The sequence below is a fragment of the Pinus tabuliformis genome, chromosome 6 (assembly GCF_031772625.1).
Source record: "Pinus tabuliformis cultivar Carrire ecotype Pingquan chromosome 6, CPIR1, whole genome shotgun sequence".
NCBI lineage: Eukaryota > Viridiplantae > Streptophyta > Pinopsida > Pinales > Pinaceae > Pinus > Pinus tabuliformis.
This window is the reverse complement of record NC_142292.1, coordinates 1,914,143,487-1,914,162,349: the sequence shown is the minus strand read 5'-3', so window position 1 is coordinate 1,914,162,349 and position 18,863 is coordinate 1,914,143,487. Positions and strand designations below refer to the sequence as shown.

Below are 18,863 nucleotides of genomic sequence, written 5' to 3'. Positions count from 1 at the left end.
TTTTATTTCTTCATTTCTGACTATGGGCGCGCGTAGGAGGAGGAGAAGTTGTTGGAGAGAGGAGCTGAAGGGTTTGGGAGCAAATCCAAGTGCTTGTGGGAGAAATTCAAGAGGAGATCACCAATTTCTCCATAAAAACGGTATGTAGATTAATTTTTTTTTGTTTTCCTTGTTTAAAAACTTTGTTTTTCATTGTTTTTGGTTGGGAAACTTCATATGGGCACCATTTTCCTTTTGTTTTCATTGTTTTTAAAGAATTTTTTGTATTTTTTCATTGATTTGGGATGGGTAACTTGGTATGACTATGGGAACCAATTTTTTATTTTTTTTTTCATTTTTTTTTAACATTGTTTATGTTTTTTCATTGTTTTTTGGCATTTGCCATTTGGTTGGGTAACTTGAGTTTGGAACTTTGGATTCTGGAAATTTGTAACTTGTAATTTTGTAAATGCTAAATTGTAATTTGCAATCCTAAATTCCTATTTCCTAATCCTTATTTTTCCATAGGTTTGCAAATTCAAAATTCAAAAACAAACATGCCAAGGAAATTGGATCCTTTCTGGGAATATGGTGAACCTATAGCTCCGAATGATAGACAAAACTTGAATTGCAAGTTGTGTGGAAAGGAGATACGCGGGGGGGTGTACAGGTTGAAGTATCACCTTGCACAAATCCCTGGACATGATGTGGGGCCCTGTATAAATACAAATCCTGAACTTATCCAAAGAGCCATGAGAGCATTGGGAGAATTAGAGCACGCTAGAGAGGCCAAAGAAGAACTCAAAAGGCAACTAAAAAGGTCAGCTGAAGGAAGTGGGCCAAGTGGCACTGGTTCTACTGCAGCGTCAGTCAATCCGGTAGCTGCATCATCATTTTTTGTTCCTCGAACCACACCTGGTTCACAACCAACTATCGGTTCAATGCTAAAAAGAACTGAAAAAGAACAAGCTGATAGGTTGATGGCAAAATTTCTCCTCTAGAGTGATATTCCTTTCAGCATTGTAAGGAATAATCCATTTTTCCAACCTGCTGTTGATGCTATTGCCAGTGTTGGCCCAGGGTATAAAATCCCTTCTTATCATGATTTCAGAGGCCGGATTCTTCAAGATGAAAAGCGTGACTGCAGCCAAAGATTGGGGGATTTTAGGGCATCATGGGCACAAACAGGTTGCACGGTTATGTCAGATGGTTGGACTGACCAAAAGGGGAGAACCCTTATAAACTTCTTGGTTAGTTGTCCCAAGGGGACTATGTTTATCAAATCTATTGATGCAACTCATCAAATCAAAGATGCAAGAACTTTATGTGATTTGCTGGATGTGTTTATTTTGGAGGTGGGTGCAGAAAATGTTGTCCAAGTCATAACGGACAATGCTGCAAATTATGTTGCTGCTGGTAGAATGCTTATGGACAGGCATCCTACTTTATTTTGGACACCTTGTGTTGCCCATTGTATTGATTTGATGTTAGAGGACATAGGGAAAATTCCCTTTGTCAAAGATATTGTTGACTCATCAAAAAGCATCACAAAATTTATTTACAATCATACATCTGTGCTTAGCTTGATGAGAAAATGCACCAACAACAAAGAGTTGGTGCGCCCCGCCGTTACACGGTTTGCGACGAGTTTCATATCTCTTCAATCCCTCTTGAATTCTATGTGGGATTTGAAGAGAATGTTTCTTTCAGAGGAGTGGCATGCTTCGTCAATGAGCCGCAAACCAGAAGGAGAGGCCGTATGCAGACTAGTTTCATACCAGGAAGACTTTTGGGCGGGAGTGCAGGAGGTGTGCGCCGTTACTGAACCTTTGGTAAAGGTTCTTCGGTTGGTTGATGGTGAGAAGCCCGCAATGGGCTATTTGTATGAAGCCATGGACAGGGCCAAAGAAGCCATTCGGTCCTACTATGATGATAAGGGAGATGATGGGTTTCAGAAACAACTCCTTCTATGGGAAGTGATTGATGAGCGATGGAACAACACACTCCATCATCCCATTCATGCTGTTGGGCTTTTCCTGAACCCTGAATTTTCTTATGCATGTGGGTTTGATTTTGATGCTGAGATCATGGATGGATTCTTATCCTGTGTCCAGAAGATGGTGCGATCTCCAGAACAACGTATAGAGATCTCTAAACAGATTGAGACATATAAGATGGCAGGTGGCACATTTGGCTTTGAGATGGCTATCATTGATAGGACGATTAAAATGCCAGGTATTTTTTAGTTTGTAACTTTGTACTTTGTAACTTTGTTTCAAATTTCATTGTCTCTTCAAATTCCATTTTTTTCTTATGTTTATTTAAAATTTTATTTGTAATTTTGTTGTAGACGCATGGTGGAAGATGTATGGTGGCAAAGTACCCCTTTTGCAAAAGCTTGCCGTACGCATCCTCAGCCAAACATGCAGCTCCTCAGGATGTGAGCGCAATTGGAGTGTATTTGAAAAAATACACAACAAGAAGCGCAATTGGTTAACACTTAAACATTTAAAATATTGCAAATTTCCAAATAAATTTTTGAATTCATTAAACAATATTTTTTTTTATAATATTAATTATTAATTATTATTTCATGAACTTTGTACAGGTTGGAGTCCCAGCGACTGAATGACATGGTCTATGTCTACTACAATCTTCGATTGTGGGTGAGGCAACTTGAGAGGACACTTGATATGGATGCCATCTCATTGGATGGGATTGACACCACTGCTGAATGGAGGGTTGAGACCGAGAGGCCTCTCATGGATTCCACTGATGATTGGTTAGTGCAGGATGAGGGGGAGGAGGAGGGGGAGGAGGAGCAGGAGCAGGAGCAGGAAGAGGAGCAGGTGGAGGAGGAGGAGGGGGAGGAGGAGCAGGAGCAGGAGCAGGAAGAGGAGCAGGTGGAGGAGGTGACACCGCCTACCCGGGCTACCACTACCACCAGTAGAGGACGTGGTCTCCGTCTACCTCCTGTAGCTACTACTTCTAGTTCTTCAGCTTCTAGAGCACGTCAGACTCCACTGCCATTTCCACCAGCACAGGCACCAGCATCTACATCTAGAGGGAAAGGGAAAGTTGTGACATTTTCTCGCAAGAGGGGCAGAGGAAATCAATCGGATTAGACTTTCATTTTATTGTATATGACATTATGACATGATGAGATACATTATCATATTTTTTGTTGATATTTTGAGGCTGAGTTGGGACTCAGGAGTCAGGACTTACTATTCAGGACATGATTCAATGTTATGTGTGATTTTAGCGCTAGAAATGATATTAAACATCTTATATATTAGTTTTTTTATCATATTTATGTGTCAATGTATTTATTTTATGTTGTAGATGGTTTAGATATTAAAAAAATTGAAAAAAATGAATATTTTTGTGCCAAACGCTTTTTTCCCACTTTTTTCCCGCTTTTTCTGATTTTTTCCGCTTTGTTCCCCACGCCAATTTAATCCCGCTCGCGCTTTTCACAACATTGGTATCGTCTTTTGACCAATGGAAAATTTATTGTGAGCAGGGATGTCATCTTTGATAAAACAAAAAGTAAGAGCGTTGAAGAAATCGAAAGTCTTCTTCAAAAGTTAGAAACTAAGGGTAGTAAAAGAAAAGGAAAAATGCAAAGTCAACCAACTTCACCAAATTGTTATGAACTTGATTTTCCTTCCTCTGAAGATGAGTCATCTAGTCCATCTACTTCAACAACATCATCTGGGTCTTCTAGCAGTTCATCCGCATCTCCAAGCAACAGCAGTTCTTCTAACAGTGATTCTCCAGACTCTTCACCTAAACGAAGAACATCAATTTATATTAATCCTCTTTACATTGATGGAGACTTTTCAGAAGCGCAAACAAGAGAGCACCAACTACTGAAATGGGCAATTCAACTTTTGAAATATGTAAAGCCTGATGAGCAGAATAAAACAGGCACCAGAAGGGCACATAGAAGTGAAGGCAATTTTGCCTTGATAGCAAATGATTTTACTAAACCTTCCACATTCAAAGAAGCAGTAAAACATAAAGAATGGCAACAGGCTATGGTCGAAGAATATCAAGCAGTAATTGATAACAACACTTGGAAACTTGCTGATTGTCCAAAAAATGTTAAACCCATAGGATGCAAATGGGTTTACAAAATCAAGTATAATCAGAAGGGAGAACTTGAAAAGTATAAAGCACGACTTGTCGCAAAAGGTTTTGCGCAGCAGGAAGGCATTGATTATGAGGAAACTTTTGCTCCTACAACTAAGTGGAACACCATCCAGTTAACCCTTGCATTGGCTGCTCAGAAAGGATGGAAAGTTCATCAAATGGGTGTGAAAAGTGCTTTTCTCAACGAGGATTTACAGGAAGAAGTGTATATGACACAACCACCAGGTTTTGAAATTGAAGGGCAAGAACATAAAGTTTGCAAATTGATCAAGGCTTTATATGGATTAAAACAAGCTCCCCGAGCTTGGTATGCCAAGATGGATGAATACTTTAAGAAAGTTGGTTTTCAACGAAGTGAATCTGATGATACTTTGTATGTGCGACAACAGGGAAAATATCTAGTAATTCTTGTTATGTATGTAGATGATTTGATCATTACTGGCAACCATGATTATCATATTGCACAGGTGAAAAAGGAGTTACATGCAGGTTTTAAGATGACAGATTTGGGATTACTTCACTACTATCTTGGAGTTGAAGTCTTCCAATGTCCACATCATATTTTCATTTCTCAGATAAGTATGCAGCAGAGGTTCTTCAGCGATTGGATTGCAAGCCCGTTCTTACCCCCATGGAACAAAACTTGAAACTTTCAAAATTTGAAAGGGAGGAAAGGTGGACAGTACAACTTACAGACAGTTGATTTGCAGCTTGATTTATTTGACAAATACTCGTCCTGATCTATCTTATGCAGTCAGTATTCTTTCACGTTTTATGCAGGAACCACGAGACAGCCACTGGAATGCAACCAAAAGAGTTCTTCGATATATCCAAGGAACAAAAGATTTTGGTCTTCTTTACACAAAGACTAAAAACTTTGTACTTGGCGGATATTCCGATGCCGACTTTACTGGAAGTATTGATGATCGAGCTCAACATCAGGTTATTTAATGAACATGGGGTTAGCAGCAGTATCTTGGAGTTGTAAGAAACAAGCTACAGTGGCCACTTCTTCAGCAAAAGCAGAGTACATTTCAGCATGGGAAGCAGCGTGTGAAATTGTTTGGTTGCGCAAAATTTTGCAGGACTCAAGCATTTCTCAAGCCGAAGCTACATCATTGTTCATTGACAACCAGTCAACCATCAAACTTGCCAAGAACCCAGTTTTTCATTCAAAGACAAAGCATGTGGACACCAAGTATCATCATATCAGATCTCTCATTGCCAAAGATGTCCTCAAGCCAGTTTATTGTCCTTCCGAAGATCAAATCTCCGACATTTTCAAGAAACCGCTTGGCAGAATAAAATTTACTAAGTTCAGGGATGAACTTGGTATCTGTGGTAATGTATCTTTGGATCATAGGGGGAAATGTTAGATGATCCAAAAATAAAATATTATCATAGGTTATAAAGTTGGAATAAAATAATTATTAATTTAAGATATTAAATTAATAATTATTGTTCTAGAATGTTTAATTATTTAATGGAAACATTTAGCATTAGTATATTGTTGTAACAAGATATGACTCTCCAAAAGTGTCGTATCTTAGGCTCTATTTTAGGAGATTAGTTAGCTAGTTGTTTTGAATAGCATTTATTGTAAATGGACACTTGTTATTTAATAAGTGATCCATAATTAGAGGTAGTTAGGACATTGAGCTTATAAATAGCTCATTGCAAGAGTGTCTAGTTGTTCGGGTGTAAACTCTTGCAAAATCAAATATGTAATTATTTTTTTCTAATTAATAAAATTACATGTCTGAGGACACTTCTGCCATTACCTCCTGGAATGTTGCTGCCCTAGTCTTCCACCTGCTACTTACCCTCAAGCTCTATATTTCGGCCTTCCTTCCTTTGCCTCTTCTAGGGACTGGAAACCTTCCTCCCTGAATGTTGCTGCCCTCCTCTTCCACGTGCTACTTACCCACAGGCTCTATCTTCTCTGTTGAGTTGCTGCCACTGAGAAAAATCGAACTGCCTAGGCAACTGAGTATCTGCATTAGTGTATTCTCCATCACCACATTGACCTTCTCTTATACTCCACTGTTGGAGCACCAACAGCTAAGATTGAAACATAATCGATGGCTAGGATCATCTTTGGATCGATCCGAGTGAGTTTCTAGATGATTCTCACCTTATTCAATTAATACTGATTAATTAACCATATTCCCTAAGTTTTGATTTAGGAAATATTTAAAAAACAGTTAATAATCTAATTGAGACACTTCCAGGCGGAATTTCCTAAAATAATTTTTGGGTTTTGGAGATCTCATGTATTCTAGCCCCTCCACCAAATTTCGTGGCTAGAACATATCTGATGCTACAAAAACTAATAGCAAATGCATTCAGAATTGTGAGACTGTTAAGATGCATGGCCAAGGCTAAAGGGGAGTGCAAAATACATAAGACACATGGCACATGTGGGGTAAGAGGGTGCACTAAGATTAGAAAGGATAAGTCGGAGAACAGTGCATATGGTAATCACCCTTACAAGGCTTTATCGACACAAGTGCTCCCTTAAACCATGTGTCTTAGTAATGCCTACTCCATGATACCTGCACACCATCTCAGGGTATAAGAATAGCCATCAAGGCAAGGGACTCACTGCCCACCAAGGGGAGGCCAGCAATGTCATAGAAGCAGATATATCATGAAACAAACAATACTAGGAGTAGCCATGACCACCCACACCAACAGAGATCTAAAAGTCACTTTCACAAGATAACACACCCCCATGGCTTTACAAGGCTATAAGGCGCATCCTTTGGGATTATATGGCGTGGCCAAAAAAATCTGGAGTACCCTTGCTGAAAGAGTAGGGGTAACACCTTGCACAAAGATGAGACCTCTGCAAATTCATTATTGATTGAAGAAATATTGAAAAACTTGAAATTCACAATAAATTTGAAGAATATTTAGAATAGGCATTGAATTTCCCTACAAGTATTCTTTCTTTGCAAGAAACTACATTTTTGCTATACGAGGAACCTATTAAAACTTAGATGATAAAGTGTTGTTTGGAAATAAATGGAAAGTGAAAATATATGTTTGAGTTGTAAGAGTTACAAAAAATACTCAAAAAAATCTGTTGGTGGCGTGTTTATGTATTTACATCATTTTCAATAGTTTATATCATACCAGAGAGAATTTGCCCAACAAACCAGAAATGGGGTGTATTTCTATCAGTTGCCCAGTAGGCAATCCTCTAGGCAAGGGGATGCTCAATATGAACGATTATATATGTGATTTCTACCTTTAACATAAATGAAAATAATGGCTACCTTATGGAGCACCAATAATGTGCTCAGGAGGTGATGTAGTTAAAGAGATAGGGTGCTTTTCCCAAGGAGGGGTTGTGAGCATACAATGAGTTGGCTAGATCAGCGTTAACCAAACCTAGAAATATAAATAAATAAAACAAATGCTATTATTGGCCAAATGTGAATATTCCATCCTTAATTCTACCATCCAACTGTTAGCTAATTCTCCTATCAAATATGTTAATTTTAGGTATGCTCTATGCTTAAAGCAATTTATTTCAATTTTCGCAGTTAGTTCCATATCTTTTCCAGATTAGCAATCACATCAGCATTAAAGTAAACTGCAGATAGAACATAAACATAAATCGCAGAAGACAAACCAAGACAAGAGGACACGAGATGTGGCGCTAGCCGGGGACAAACCCCAATTTGGAGACACGCTTGATCAATTCTCCTTATATGTTCTTCAATAGCTCAGCAAAGAGAGAGAGAGAGAGAGAGTACGTTTACAACAGAAGTCAACACTTTGACTTATCTAGATAAGAGCATAGATCATCTCTAAGAAGATGATACATGAGATCAGTTGAAGACATGCTGCTTCAACTAATTCTCCAAGGTGACTCCTTCACCTATCGTTGTGCTGCATTTCATCATCATGCTGCACCTCACCGCGCTGCACCATGTTGCACCCATCATCACTATGCTGCATCTCATCACGCTTCATTAATCATGACTGTACCCATCATTGTACTGCATTATGTGCCATTGTTGCACCATGTTGCCATCCTGACCTATGTGTTTGTTGCACCTTGCTTGCTTGTTGTCCCAAGCATGCTTTTTGTCCTTAGCATGCTTGTTGTTGCATGCTAGTTGTCCCTTGCATGCTAGCTGTAACATTGCATGCTTGGCGTATTTGCTACTAAGTACCATACAATTGTCCCAATGTTAGTTAGTTATCCCTTGCATGCTACTCTCCTTCGGAGACAGATGCTCCGGTTGTTTCAGCAGTTCTCAACAGTTCTGGCAGTTCTGGTTGTTCTCGACAGTTCCGACAGTTTCGGTTGTTCCGGCAGTTCCAGCTTTTCCGGCAATTCCAGTAGTTCCGGCATTTCCAGCTTTTCTGGCAATTCCGACAGTTTTGGCATTTCCGGTTTTTCCGACATTTCCGACTTTTCCGGCATTTCTAGCTTTTCTAACAGTTTCGTCTTTTCCAGAAATTTTGGCTTTTCCGGCAGTTCTGGCTTTTCCAACAGTTCTGGCTTTTCCGACAGTTTTGGCTTTCTGCCCTCTAGATCAGGGCAATGTTATTCCTTAGGATCTCTCCTCCTACTAAAACCCAAAGACAAGTAGAGAGAGGAAGAGATCCCAAGTGTGTTGAAATGACTTGAAGACCACCTGTATTTATACTAAAACATTGAGCACATGTGGGGTTTATTTGGTTGATGGCCGACCTTGATGAATTGTCTTATAACGCAAATAAATTCATAACTGCATGAATACTTATCGGAATCAGATGATATTTAAATCAATCCTACACCTCTTGATGAGAGGGATCCAAGAAAAATATCAGCTGCCATAAATAAGATGACCCACATGGAGTTTGGCCCTAATTGCCAATTTTAATACTCCCTCTCAACTAGGGAGAACTCCATCCGTTGATCCATATGTCCGACTATACTATCTTTGCCATCAGTGCCCTACACTACTCTGCTCTGCTCTACTCTGGTTTGATCTGCAGAACCATGAAGAAGAAGAATTGATCGAGAATGTCTCATACCATTCTCTACTGACCCAAAGTCAATTTCATCTTAAGAGAATGTGTCACATCACTCTTACTGACCTGAAGTCAGTTTTATTGATCCCATATCAATATCACAAGAGAGTGTCTCAAACCACTCATACTGATCCCAGATCAGTTTCATTGATCCCAGATCAATGTCACAAGAGTGTCTCAAACCACTCGTACTGATCCCAGATCAGTTTCATTGATCCCAGATCAATGTCACAAGAGAGTGTCTCAAACCACTCATACTGATCCCAGATCAATGTCACAAGAGAGTGTTTCAAACCACTCATACTGATCCCATATCAATTTCATTGATCCCAGATCAAGTCACAATGGAGTGTCTCAAACCACTCATGCTGATCCCAAATCAATGGAGGTCATCCTAGCATAGGGAATATTGTAGATACAGCGATGTGTCCATCAATAGTACTACTATGGCCCCTATCCTCATTTCCCTACTCATAGATTAGATGAGAGGTACTTCCCATGTGTCCCAGACTGCATGGGTAGGATGCCTCGACAAGAGAACTAATCATCCTTTCAGTGGATGCCACGGAGAAATAATCATCCTGGCCCACAGGAGAACTAATCATCCTGTTCCACAGTCGCCATAGAGAACAAATCATCCTGGCCCACAGGAGAACTAATCATCCTGTTCCATAGTCGCCACGGAGAACAAATCATCCTAGCCCATAGGAGAACTAATCATCCTGGCCCACAGGAGAACTAATCATCCTGTTCCACAGTTGCCACAGGAGAACTAATCATCCCAACCCACAGGAGAACTAATCAATCATCCTGTTCCACAGTTGCCACGGGAGAACTAATCATCCTGGCCCACAGAAGAACTAATCATCCTATTCATAGCGCACCAACAGAGGAGGGTGAGTCCCCCTGTGGTCATATGTTGCTCCAATAAGTACCCCAATCCCCCTAGAGCTCCCAGAGCTCAATGCATGCAACATGCAGGACCCTTATAAGAAGGTCTCTCAACAACTCCAAGTCGTTCGGGAAAGTCACAGATTTGACCTTTCCCCGGGGCTTTGACAAAATGTCTGCGACCTGTACATCAGTCTCAATGCGATGGAGCCTCCTCGCTCATCGACTTACCATATCGCAAATAAGGCAGTATCTGATGTCTATCTGCTAGAGCAATCATTGAATACGGGATTCCTCAATAATCGAATCCCCCCTCTGGTTGTCACAGAGAATCACAGTGGTATTCATCATGTGTACAAACAGCTCACTTAAGAGCTTCTACAACCATGCAGCTTCACACGAGATCATACTCGTAGCTATGTATTCGATCTCAGCGGTGCTTATAGCAACCGACTTCTGCTTCCTGCTCATCCATGATATCGAAGCAAAATCCAAAGAGAACCAACACTTGGAAGTGCTCTAGTGATCCTCCACACTGCATATTGAGTCAGCATTCGAATAATCATGCAGTTCCATATTTTCGGCAGTGTATCTCAATCCATGAGAGATTGTGCCCCGAAGATATCTCAGAAGATTCTTGGCACCAATCCAGTGAAGCTCAACCAAATATGAGCTCACCGTGCTAATTATACAACATATGTCTGGACGGAAGTTCACCAAAGACATCAACGCGAATGAGTTTATGAAACTTAGAGGCATTTCCCAAATCTGGTCTGAGATCACTACCATATAACTTCTGAAAGTTAAGATCCTCGAGGTAGTCACAGGCTTGCAATTTATCATTCCACATCCGAAATCCAACTCCCTCTTACTTCTACAAATGAGAGGGTTTGCACCTGTCAGAAATAGGTCATCCTCATAAGGTGCCGGTATGAGAGGTCTATCATCCACAACCTTCGGTAATGGTTTGGATCGGTTTCACTCCTAGTGAATCTCAGCTTCATCAGACTACTATCAATCCTCTCATACTACATCCGAGATGTTTTGCTTCAAACCATAGAGGGCTTTCCTCCCCCTGTATACATGAGATTCCCGATCATGAATCTCAAACTCTTTGGGTTGTTCCAAACCTGTGGACCTGCTGCATGAGGGGAATGGTTCCCTTATAAGATTTTCCTTCGGTACATCTCAAACATGTACCTTCATGCTCTACTTGAATTCAGATATCCCTATCACCATTTGACTCACATCAAGTAGGGCCCCATAGGTAGACCTCTGGTGTTATAGATGTGATATGTCAATTGACATGATCCCCAATGGACCATCCTGCAACTTGATACAAATTGCCAACCCTGAACCCATGAGAAAAAGCATCTTTGAAAATTATATTTTTTAACACGTACCTTTCCATTAATGAATGCCACCCTGAAACCTTTGACTTCCATTTCCGAGATGGACACTAGATTGTTCTTGCGATCAGGTACATAAAAGAGATTTTGTAAATGAACCGAGATACCCTTATTCAATTGAGATTTAACATTCCCTACACCCTTTTCGGGATAGGTGGCATTGGTTACAAGTATAAACCCACGATTGTTTCCATCTCTACCTAATTAGAGAGTGCACCCATCTATCCAATGAAGTGCCTTGAAGCACTACAATCTATAAGCCAAATTCCCAAAGAATCTGAAGGAGAGGGCCAATACAAGATAATGCTTCTTTATCTTATCAAAAATAACATTTGATTCTTCATACCTGGGGTTCCTTGCTTTCTATAAAGAGTCGGCCATTTCCATAATGACCTGCATTACCTGTCATTTCTTTGATCATTGAAGATGTCCCTAGAATGATTGTTATCATCATCAAGTGATGTGTCCCTGCCATTCGGACACTCCTTCACATAATGGCCGAACTAGTTATCTGCCTTTCCCTCCAGCCTAAGATCCGGTCTTCCAATGAAGTGATCTTTAGGTAGGCCATATTTCGCTGCGCCATTCTGATAATATTCTCTGCTTCGACTTCACCCTTGGTGAATTTGAAAAGGGATGCAGAATCCACTGATCCTTTTGTCCTTTCCCAACTATCTTCGGTGATTGCTCTTTCACTCTTGCTTGGGCATTGTCTTCATCTCAGCTCTGATACCATGTTAATTTTAGGTATGTTCTATGCTTAGAGCAATTTATTTCAATTTTCGCAGTTAGCTCCATATCTTTTCCAAATTAGCAATCACATCAACATTAAAGTAAACTGCAGATAGAACATAAACATAAATCGTAGAAGACAACAAGAGGACACGAGATGTGGCGCTAGCTAGGGACAAACCCCAATGTGGGGAAACCCTTGATCAATTCTTCTTATATGTTCTTCAATAATTCAGCAAAGAGAGAGATAGTACGCTTACAACAGAAGTCAACACTTTGACTTATCTAGATAAGAGCATAGATCATCTCTAAGAAGATGATACATGAAATCAGTTTAAGACATGTTGCTTCAACTAATTCTCCAAGGTGACTCCTTCACCTATCGTTGTACTGCATTTCGTCATCATGCTGCACCTCACCACACTGCACTATGTTGAACCCATCATCACTATGCTGCATCTCATCACGCTTCATAAATCATGACTGTACCCATCACTGTACTGCATTATGTGCCATTGTTGCACCATGTTGCCATCCTGACCTATGCGTTGGCTGCACCTTGCTTGCTTGTTGTCCCTTGCTTGTCTGTTGTCCCTAGCATGCTTGTTGTCCTTAGCATGCTTGCTGTTGCATGCTAGTTGTCCCTTGCATGCTAGCTGTAACATTGCATGCTTGGTGTATTTGCTGCTAAGTACCGTACAACTGTCCCAATGTTAGTTAGCTATCCCTTGCATGTTGCTCTCTTTCGGAGACAAATGCTCCGGCTGTTTTAGCAATTCCCGATAGTTCTGGCAATTCCGACTGTTCCCGGCAATTCCGGCTATTCCCGGCAGTTCCGGCAGTCTCAGTTTTTCCAACAGTTCTGGTTTTTCTGACAGTTCCAATTGTTCTGGCAGTTCCAGCAGTTTCGGCTTTTCCGGCATTTCCGGATTTTCCAGCGGTTCCGGATTTTCCGACAGTTTTGGCTTTTCCAACAATTCTGGCTTTTCCAGCAATTCTGGTTTTTCCAACAGTTCCGGCTTTTCCGGCAGTTCCAGCTTTTCTAGCAGTTCCGGCTTTTTGCCCTCTAGATCAGGGCAACGTTATTCCTTAGGATCTCTCCTCCCTCTAAATCCCAAAGACAAGTAGAGAGAGGAAGAGATCCCAAGTGTGTTGAAATGACTTGAAGACCACCTGTATTTATACTAAAACGTTGAGCACATGTGGGGTTTATTTGGTTGCTGGCAGACCTTGACAAATTGTCTTATAACGCAAATAAATTCATAACTCCATGAATACTTTCGGAATCGGATGATTTTTAGATCAATCCTACACCTCTCGATGAGAGGGATCCAAGAAAAATATCAGCTGCCATAAATAAGATGACCCACATGGAGTTTGGCCCTAGTTGCCAATTTTAACAAAATAGCATGAAAAAATAATATCATATAGCATGAAAAAGTTATCATGAACACAAAATCACTGTCTAACTGAGGCAAGTTTAACAAACAGACAAAGCATGCCTTAAATATCATGTCAGTGACCAAGAACAAAAAAACAGGGCATCACTCTAGTTTAAGATTAAAGAAGAGCTCCTGCTACTAGTTTCTTGGTATGTAAAATCTTATGGAAACTACGAACTTGTAAGTCTATTCTGTATGTTCCCATAAGTTGCTATTGGACATCTTCCACGCATTTTAACAGAAGCAGTGCTCAGCCAGCTGTGTAAAAATATAGCAAGAATATTACTTGAACAGGAAAATGAAGAATAAGATGAAGAAGAGGAATATACAAATGTAGATCATATATATCTTCCTTTTTTCATAAACAGTTTTAAAGTTCCCTGATAATTCCCATACTGCCATCTACAGCCCATTTTGAGATAATTTCCCATTTCATGCAACTACAAATATAATAATGGTCAAAGAGAAGGCCAAAGCTAAATTTGTGAAAGATAGTTCAGATATATTCAGAGAAGATCAAGGCTGCAGAAATTTTAAAATATCAAATATCGTATGATAGCAAAAACATAGATTTCAATTCAACATTTTTTCATGAACTTCATATTTTCAAACTTAATTGGAAAATGGAGAAAGGGCACAGGAGTATTAATCACCTAAAAAATCAAACATTATTGGTTTGTAGTTCACTATCTTTGCCACTTTTGACCTCTTTATAACTTGAAGGGCATCCATGTCCTCCTTCTTTCCTTTGAATCCCATAAATTCTCCAAATATGGGGTGGGTACCTTTTAGCTCCAACCTGACAGCCAATTGATAAGGACTGTCAAAGGCAATCAAGCATCTAGACTCTAAAAAGTTTTTCATTACAAGATGCAAAATTTATCTGAGTTGCAAATCAAAATCTATTTCTGCCAAAAGTAGTCCTTGCAACCAAAAACAATATAATACTGATCAAAACCACAACATTTACACAGAACTAGGTAAAAGTCTACACTGTAGAGTTTGCATATATGAATGTTCTCGGTAGGCACTCATATAATATGTAGCTATGAGCAATCAGATGTCTAGGCAGATACTTTTTAACCACCTCATTAAAGATAAGATAAGTTAGGACAACAACAAATATTAAGCCTGGCTGATTTCTTTTCCCCGCCATGGGTAGGCTTAAAGCTAAGTCACATGACACGAGGACATGGGAAATGGAGGACATGTGGATACAAGTCTCTGGCGCAAAACATGTAACCCTAGAGACAAGACACAAAGGACATATATATATATATATATATATATATATATATATATATATTCAATGATTTATACATATTGCTATCCCTTTGGGACTGAGTTTGACTGTATGGACCGACCAACCAAATTGACTTATGACCATATCCAGAACCAATATTGCAATTAAACCAAACCAGGCCAAGCCCAACAATGGGCATGAAAACATCTAAGAAACATTCAAGATCCCACAAAATAACATACTGCAAAACTAAACTTAGACCAGAAAAAAAAAATGGAAATCTATGGCTTCTACTTCTTGCCCATCCCTTAACTCTCTCTCCCTCTCTCTCTGTATATTATATATATATATATATAGACACAGAGAGAGAGAGAGAGATGTGGAAGACAGCATGCATTGGCCTTTGCCTCTGTTATTGGTGCAAATGCAAGTGCTTCTGCAGGATCATTTACCAGTACCTCTTAAACCTAGGTTACAAGTTCTCAAGCAGTGTTTTTGCATTACTCAATAAAGAATAGCAGGCAGATAGCACTTTCATTCATTATATACAAGTTCATTCATTACATACGAATGACATTTGCCAAATGAGATCAAATCACAGAGCATGCATGCCACCTTTCACACAACTCATATACCATACATACATGTGTGTGTATTAAAATATTGATACAATTAGTTTTTTTTTACAGAAACGGTTATGAGATTTCATCAAGTATTTGGCAAAAAGCCATAATTCCGGTTACGAAAAGTGAAGCTGGTTTCTTGGCATCTCTCCAACCAGCGGGACATGGCACATATGCTTATGAATCGCCTCTTTTTACAATTTATCAAATGAACTCTTGCTGCTGATTTCCCAAGCTTATGAATTCATACAAACTGATTCAACAAAAGGCAGAAAAACATAGAAAATTTAGGGAATTGGTTCCCACGAGATTTCATTATCTCTGAGAATAGTTCTGGCAACTAGCTAGGCTGCCTTATTTGCCTCTATGTCTGCTTCTTTGTTGTCGTTTCTCAGGATATGAAAGAATTTCAAGTTTAGGAGCTTTGTCATGCCTTTAATTCTTGTAATTGTCCTTGCAAGTCGAAGATCTGCTAAATTTGTGTTGGTCACCATTGCATTGATGATGACCTGGGAATCGCCGAAAACAACTGCTTCCATGTGTCCCAGTGCTTTAAGCAGTTTGATCCCTTGAAACAGAGCCATGACTTCAGCTTGTATGCTTGAGGAGTGGCCTAGTCCCCATGCAAACCTGTGTATCGATGCTTCTTCAGGATTTATAATGAATCCTCCTGCTCCAGTCATTCCTGCATTTCCCTTGGCTGCCCCATCAAAGAAGAGAGAGGGGAGTGTTTGTTTGGACAGCCAAGATTGAAATTCTTCTTCGTTTTTCCTGATTTGCCAATCTTTTAGACATATTTGTGAGGTTTTCGATTTTGGAAATTGAGGTTGAGGGTACTCCAAACTCAATATCCTGCTGGCTTAGATTTGTGTCATCGCTTTTGTCTCTTAGCCACTCATTTAACTGACCTTTCACTGTATTTGCTACTAGTCTGAAGTTATGTTCCTTATTTATGAAAATCCTTCTGTTCCTCTCCAACCAGATTTGCCAGCTGATGAATTTGGGCAGAGCAGTCCATGCTGCTTTGACTATCTTGTTTTTTGGACTTGGGCCTGGATACCTGGCCATCCACCCAGCAAACAAGTCTGGGACAGAGTGGGGGAAGGTGAGCATAAAATTCGATGATCCAAGGAGCTCGTGCCAGATTAGACCTGTGTAATTGCACTCCAGCGAGAGATGAAGAGCGGATTCCGAACTTTCCTTGCATAAAGTGCATCTTGATGGCCCTAGAATACCCCTTTTCTGAAGCCTGTCATCTGTTAGAATTTTTTGATGGCATAGCAGCCAGCAGAAGTGATCAATTTTTGGGATGGCAGGGAAGTTCCAAATACCAATTCAGGGTGCCGGATTAGGAGGCACGTGAGGTCTCTCCATGAATTTGGCGTAGCCCTGAGCCACCGTATAACCGATCTGCTTCGGTCCCCAGCCTCTCGTGTCTTTTCTTCTTGCGTGCAACAGAGCCATCCCATGCAACATCTTCAACAGCGTAGCATAATCTGATTGCAACACAGGTGGAACTGTGATCTGTTTCCAGCCAGACTAGCTGTCTCCACACCAATTCGATATGTCCCAGAGCGTTTTTATATTGGCTTCATCCATCCATCCCTTCAGCTCGCTCTTGAGATTCGAGTCCACCAGTGGAGGGCTATTCATGATGCTATCATCCCATAACCTGATGTTTTTGCCATTTCCTCGTATCCAGTAGGCATTGTTTCTTATTAGCGGGCCAGTTTTAATAATTAGAGTGTTGAAGGGGGTTCTGTTTTGGTTTTTGGGCTGCTCCAAGCACTGAAGTCTCTGTCCTCTGAAATATTTCCTGCACATCGCTAGTTGAACCCATCCTGGCTTTGGAGCTATGATCTTCCAAATCAGTTTGGCTCCCATTGCTAAATTCTGTGTACTTAGATTTTTTAAGTTTAATCCTCCCTCCTACAGCGATCTGGGGACTATTTCCCAATTAACCAGAGAAATTCTTTTCTCATTATGTTTGCCTCCTTTCCAAAGAAATTTCCTGATTAGCTCCTCCATCCTCTTAATGATTCCCACCGGCGCCAAAAGAATAGAGAATTGAAATAGTGGCAGGCTGCTAAGCACGGATTTGATGAGCACTGATTTTCCGGCAATGTTGAGCTAGGAGGATCCCCAGGCCTGCATTTTTGCTTTGAATTTTTCTATCTGGGGATGCCAATCCTTGCTCAAAGCCCTCTTATGAAAGATGGGCAGCCCAAGGTATTTAAAGGAGGTCCAGGATGCTGAACTGCAAATCCTAGACATCTGGCTATGGAACTTGCAGAAGCAGTTGAGATATTCCAACAATATACATGGCATTTACCCTTGTTTAGTTCGTTGCCCGATACTTTACAATAATCTTCCAGCACTTTTTTAAATTTGCTTGCAGACAGTTGAGTTGCAAACCCCAGTAACAAGGTATCATCTGCGAAGAGGGCGTGGTTGATGCTCTTAACCCCTCTTACTATGCACAGGCCGACTATATCTTGGTCTTGTTGCTTCTTGTTTAAATAGAAGCTAAGGACAGAGGCCTGCAGCACAAAGAGGAGGGGTGAGAGGGGGCACCCCTGCCTCAGCCCTCTAGAAGCTTTGAAGAAGTCAGCAGCCCTGCCATTCACTAAAGGTGCAATCCAGGGTTCCGAAATATAAGCTTTGATCCACTTCATAAAATTTTGACCAAATCCAAGCTTGTGCAAAACAGCAAACAAAAATCTCTGTCTTACACAATCAAATGCATTAGCTAGATCGAGTTTAATGACCATACCTTTTTATTTTCGACGAAGACTGGAATGAATCACCTCTTGGACGAGTATGAAATTATCTACTAGCTATCTGCCATGTATAAATCCACCTTGATTCTCCGAGATTATTTTGGGGAGAATTTTCTTCAACCTGTTTGCTATTACCTTGGTAATCACTTTATATCCAATGTTACATAAGGATATAGGGCGGAATCTATTAAATGAGTTTGCACCTTTTTCTTTAGGGATGAGGGCAAGGAATGCTGAGTTTGTGCAACGTCCAATTTTCTGACACTCTTGGGACTTCTGGATCATTTTAAAGAGCTCCTTCTCAACTATCTGCCAACATGTCTGAAGAAATTTGGGCGTGAAACCATCCGGACCCGGGGCTTTGTCGAGTTCCATTGCAAAGAGGGCTTCCCTAACTTCATTTTTGGTGATTTTGCCTTCAAGGGCCTGGTTCATTTTAGATGTGATGAGGTTGGGAACAGCATCTAGCAGATTGTCATTTTGGCTAGTCTCCATGCCTTCACTATACATCTTCTCAAAGTGACCTGAAGCTGCCCTCTTAATGCTGGCAAAGTCTTTTAAGGTGCAGTTAT

General features: G+C 40.3%; 1 protein-coding gene across 2 annotated transcripts in view; it reads right to left on the bottom strand.

The window, feature by feature from the left end:
- LOC149266840 (plasma protein) overlaps positions 1 to 18,863 on the bottom strand; it is a 278,870-nt gene that overhangs the window by 62,802 nt on the left and 197,205 nt on the right. Inside the window, exon 6 of one of the 2 annotated variants that reach the window (XM_089431068.1) lies at positions 14,299 to 14,444. The exons of the other annotated variant lie outside the window; for it this stretch is intronic. Coding sequence (XP_089287194.1) covers positions 14,299 to 14,444 — 146 coding nt within the window. The remainder of the gene's footprint in view (positions 1 to 14,298; positions 14,445 to 18,863) is intronic. 2 annotated transcript variants of the gene reach the window in all.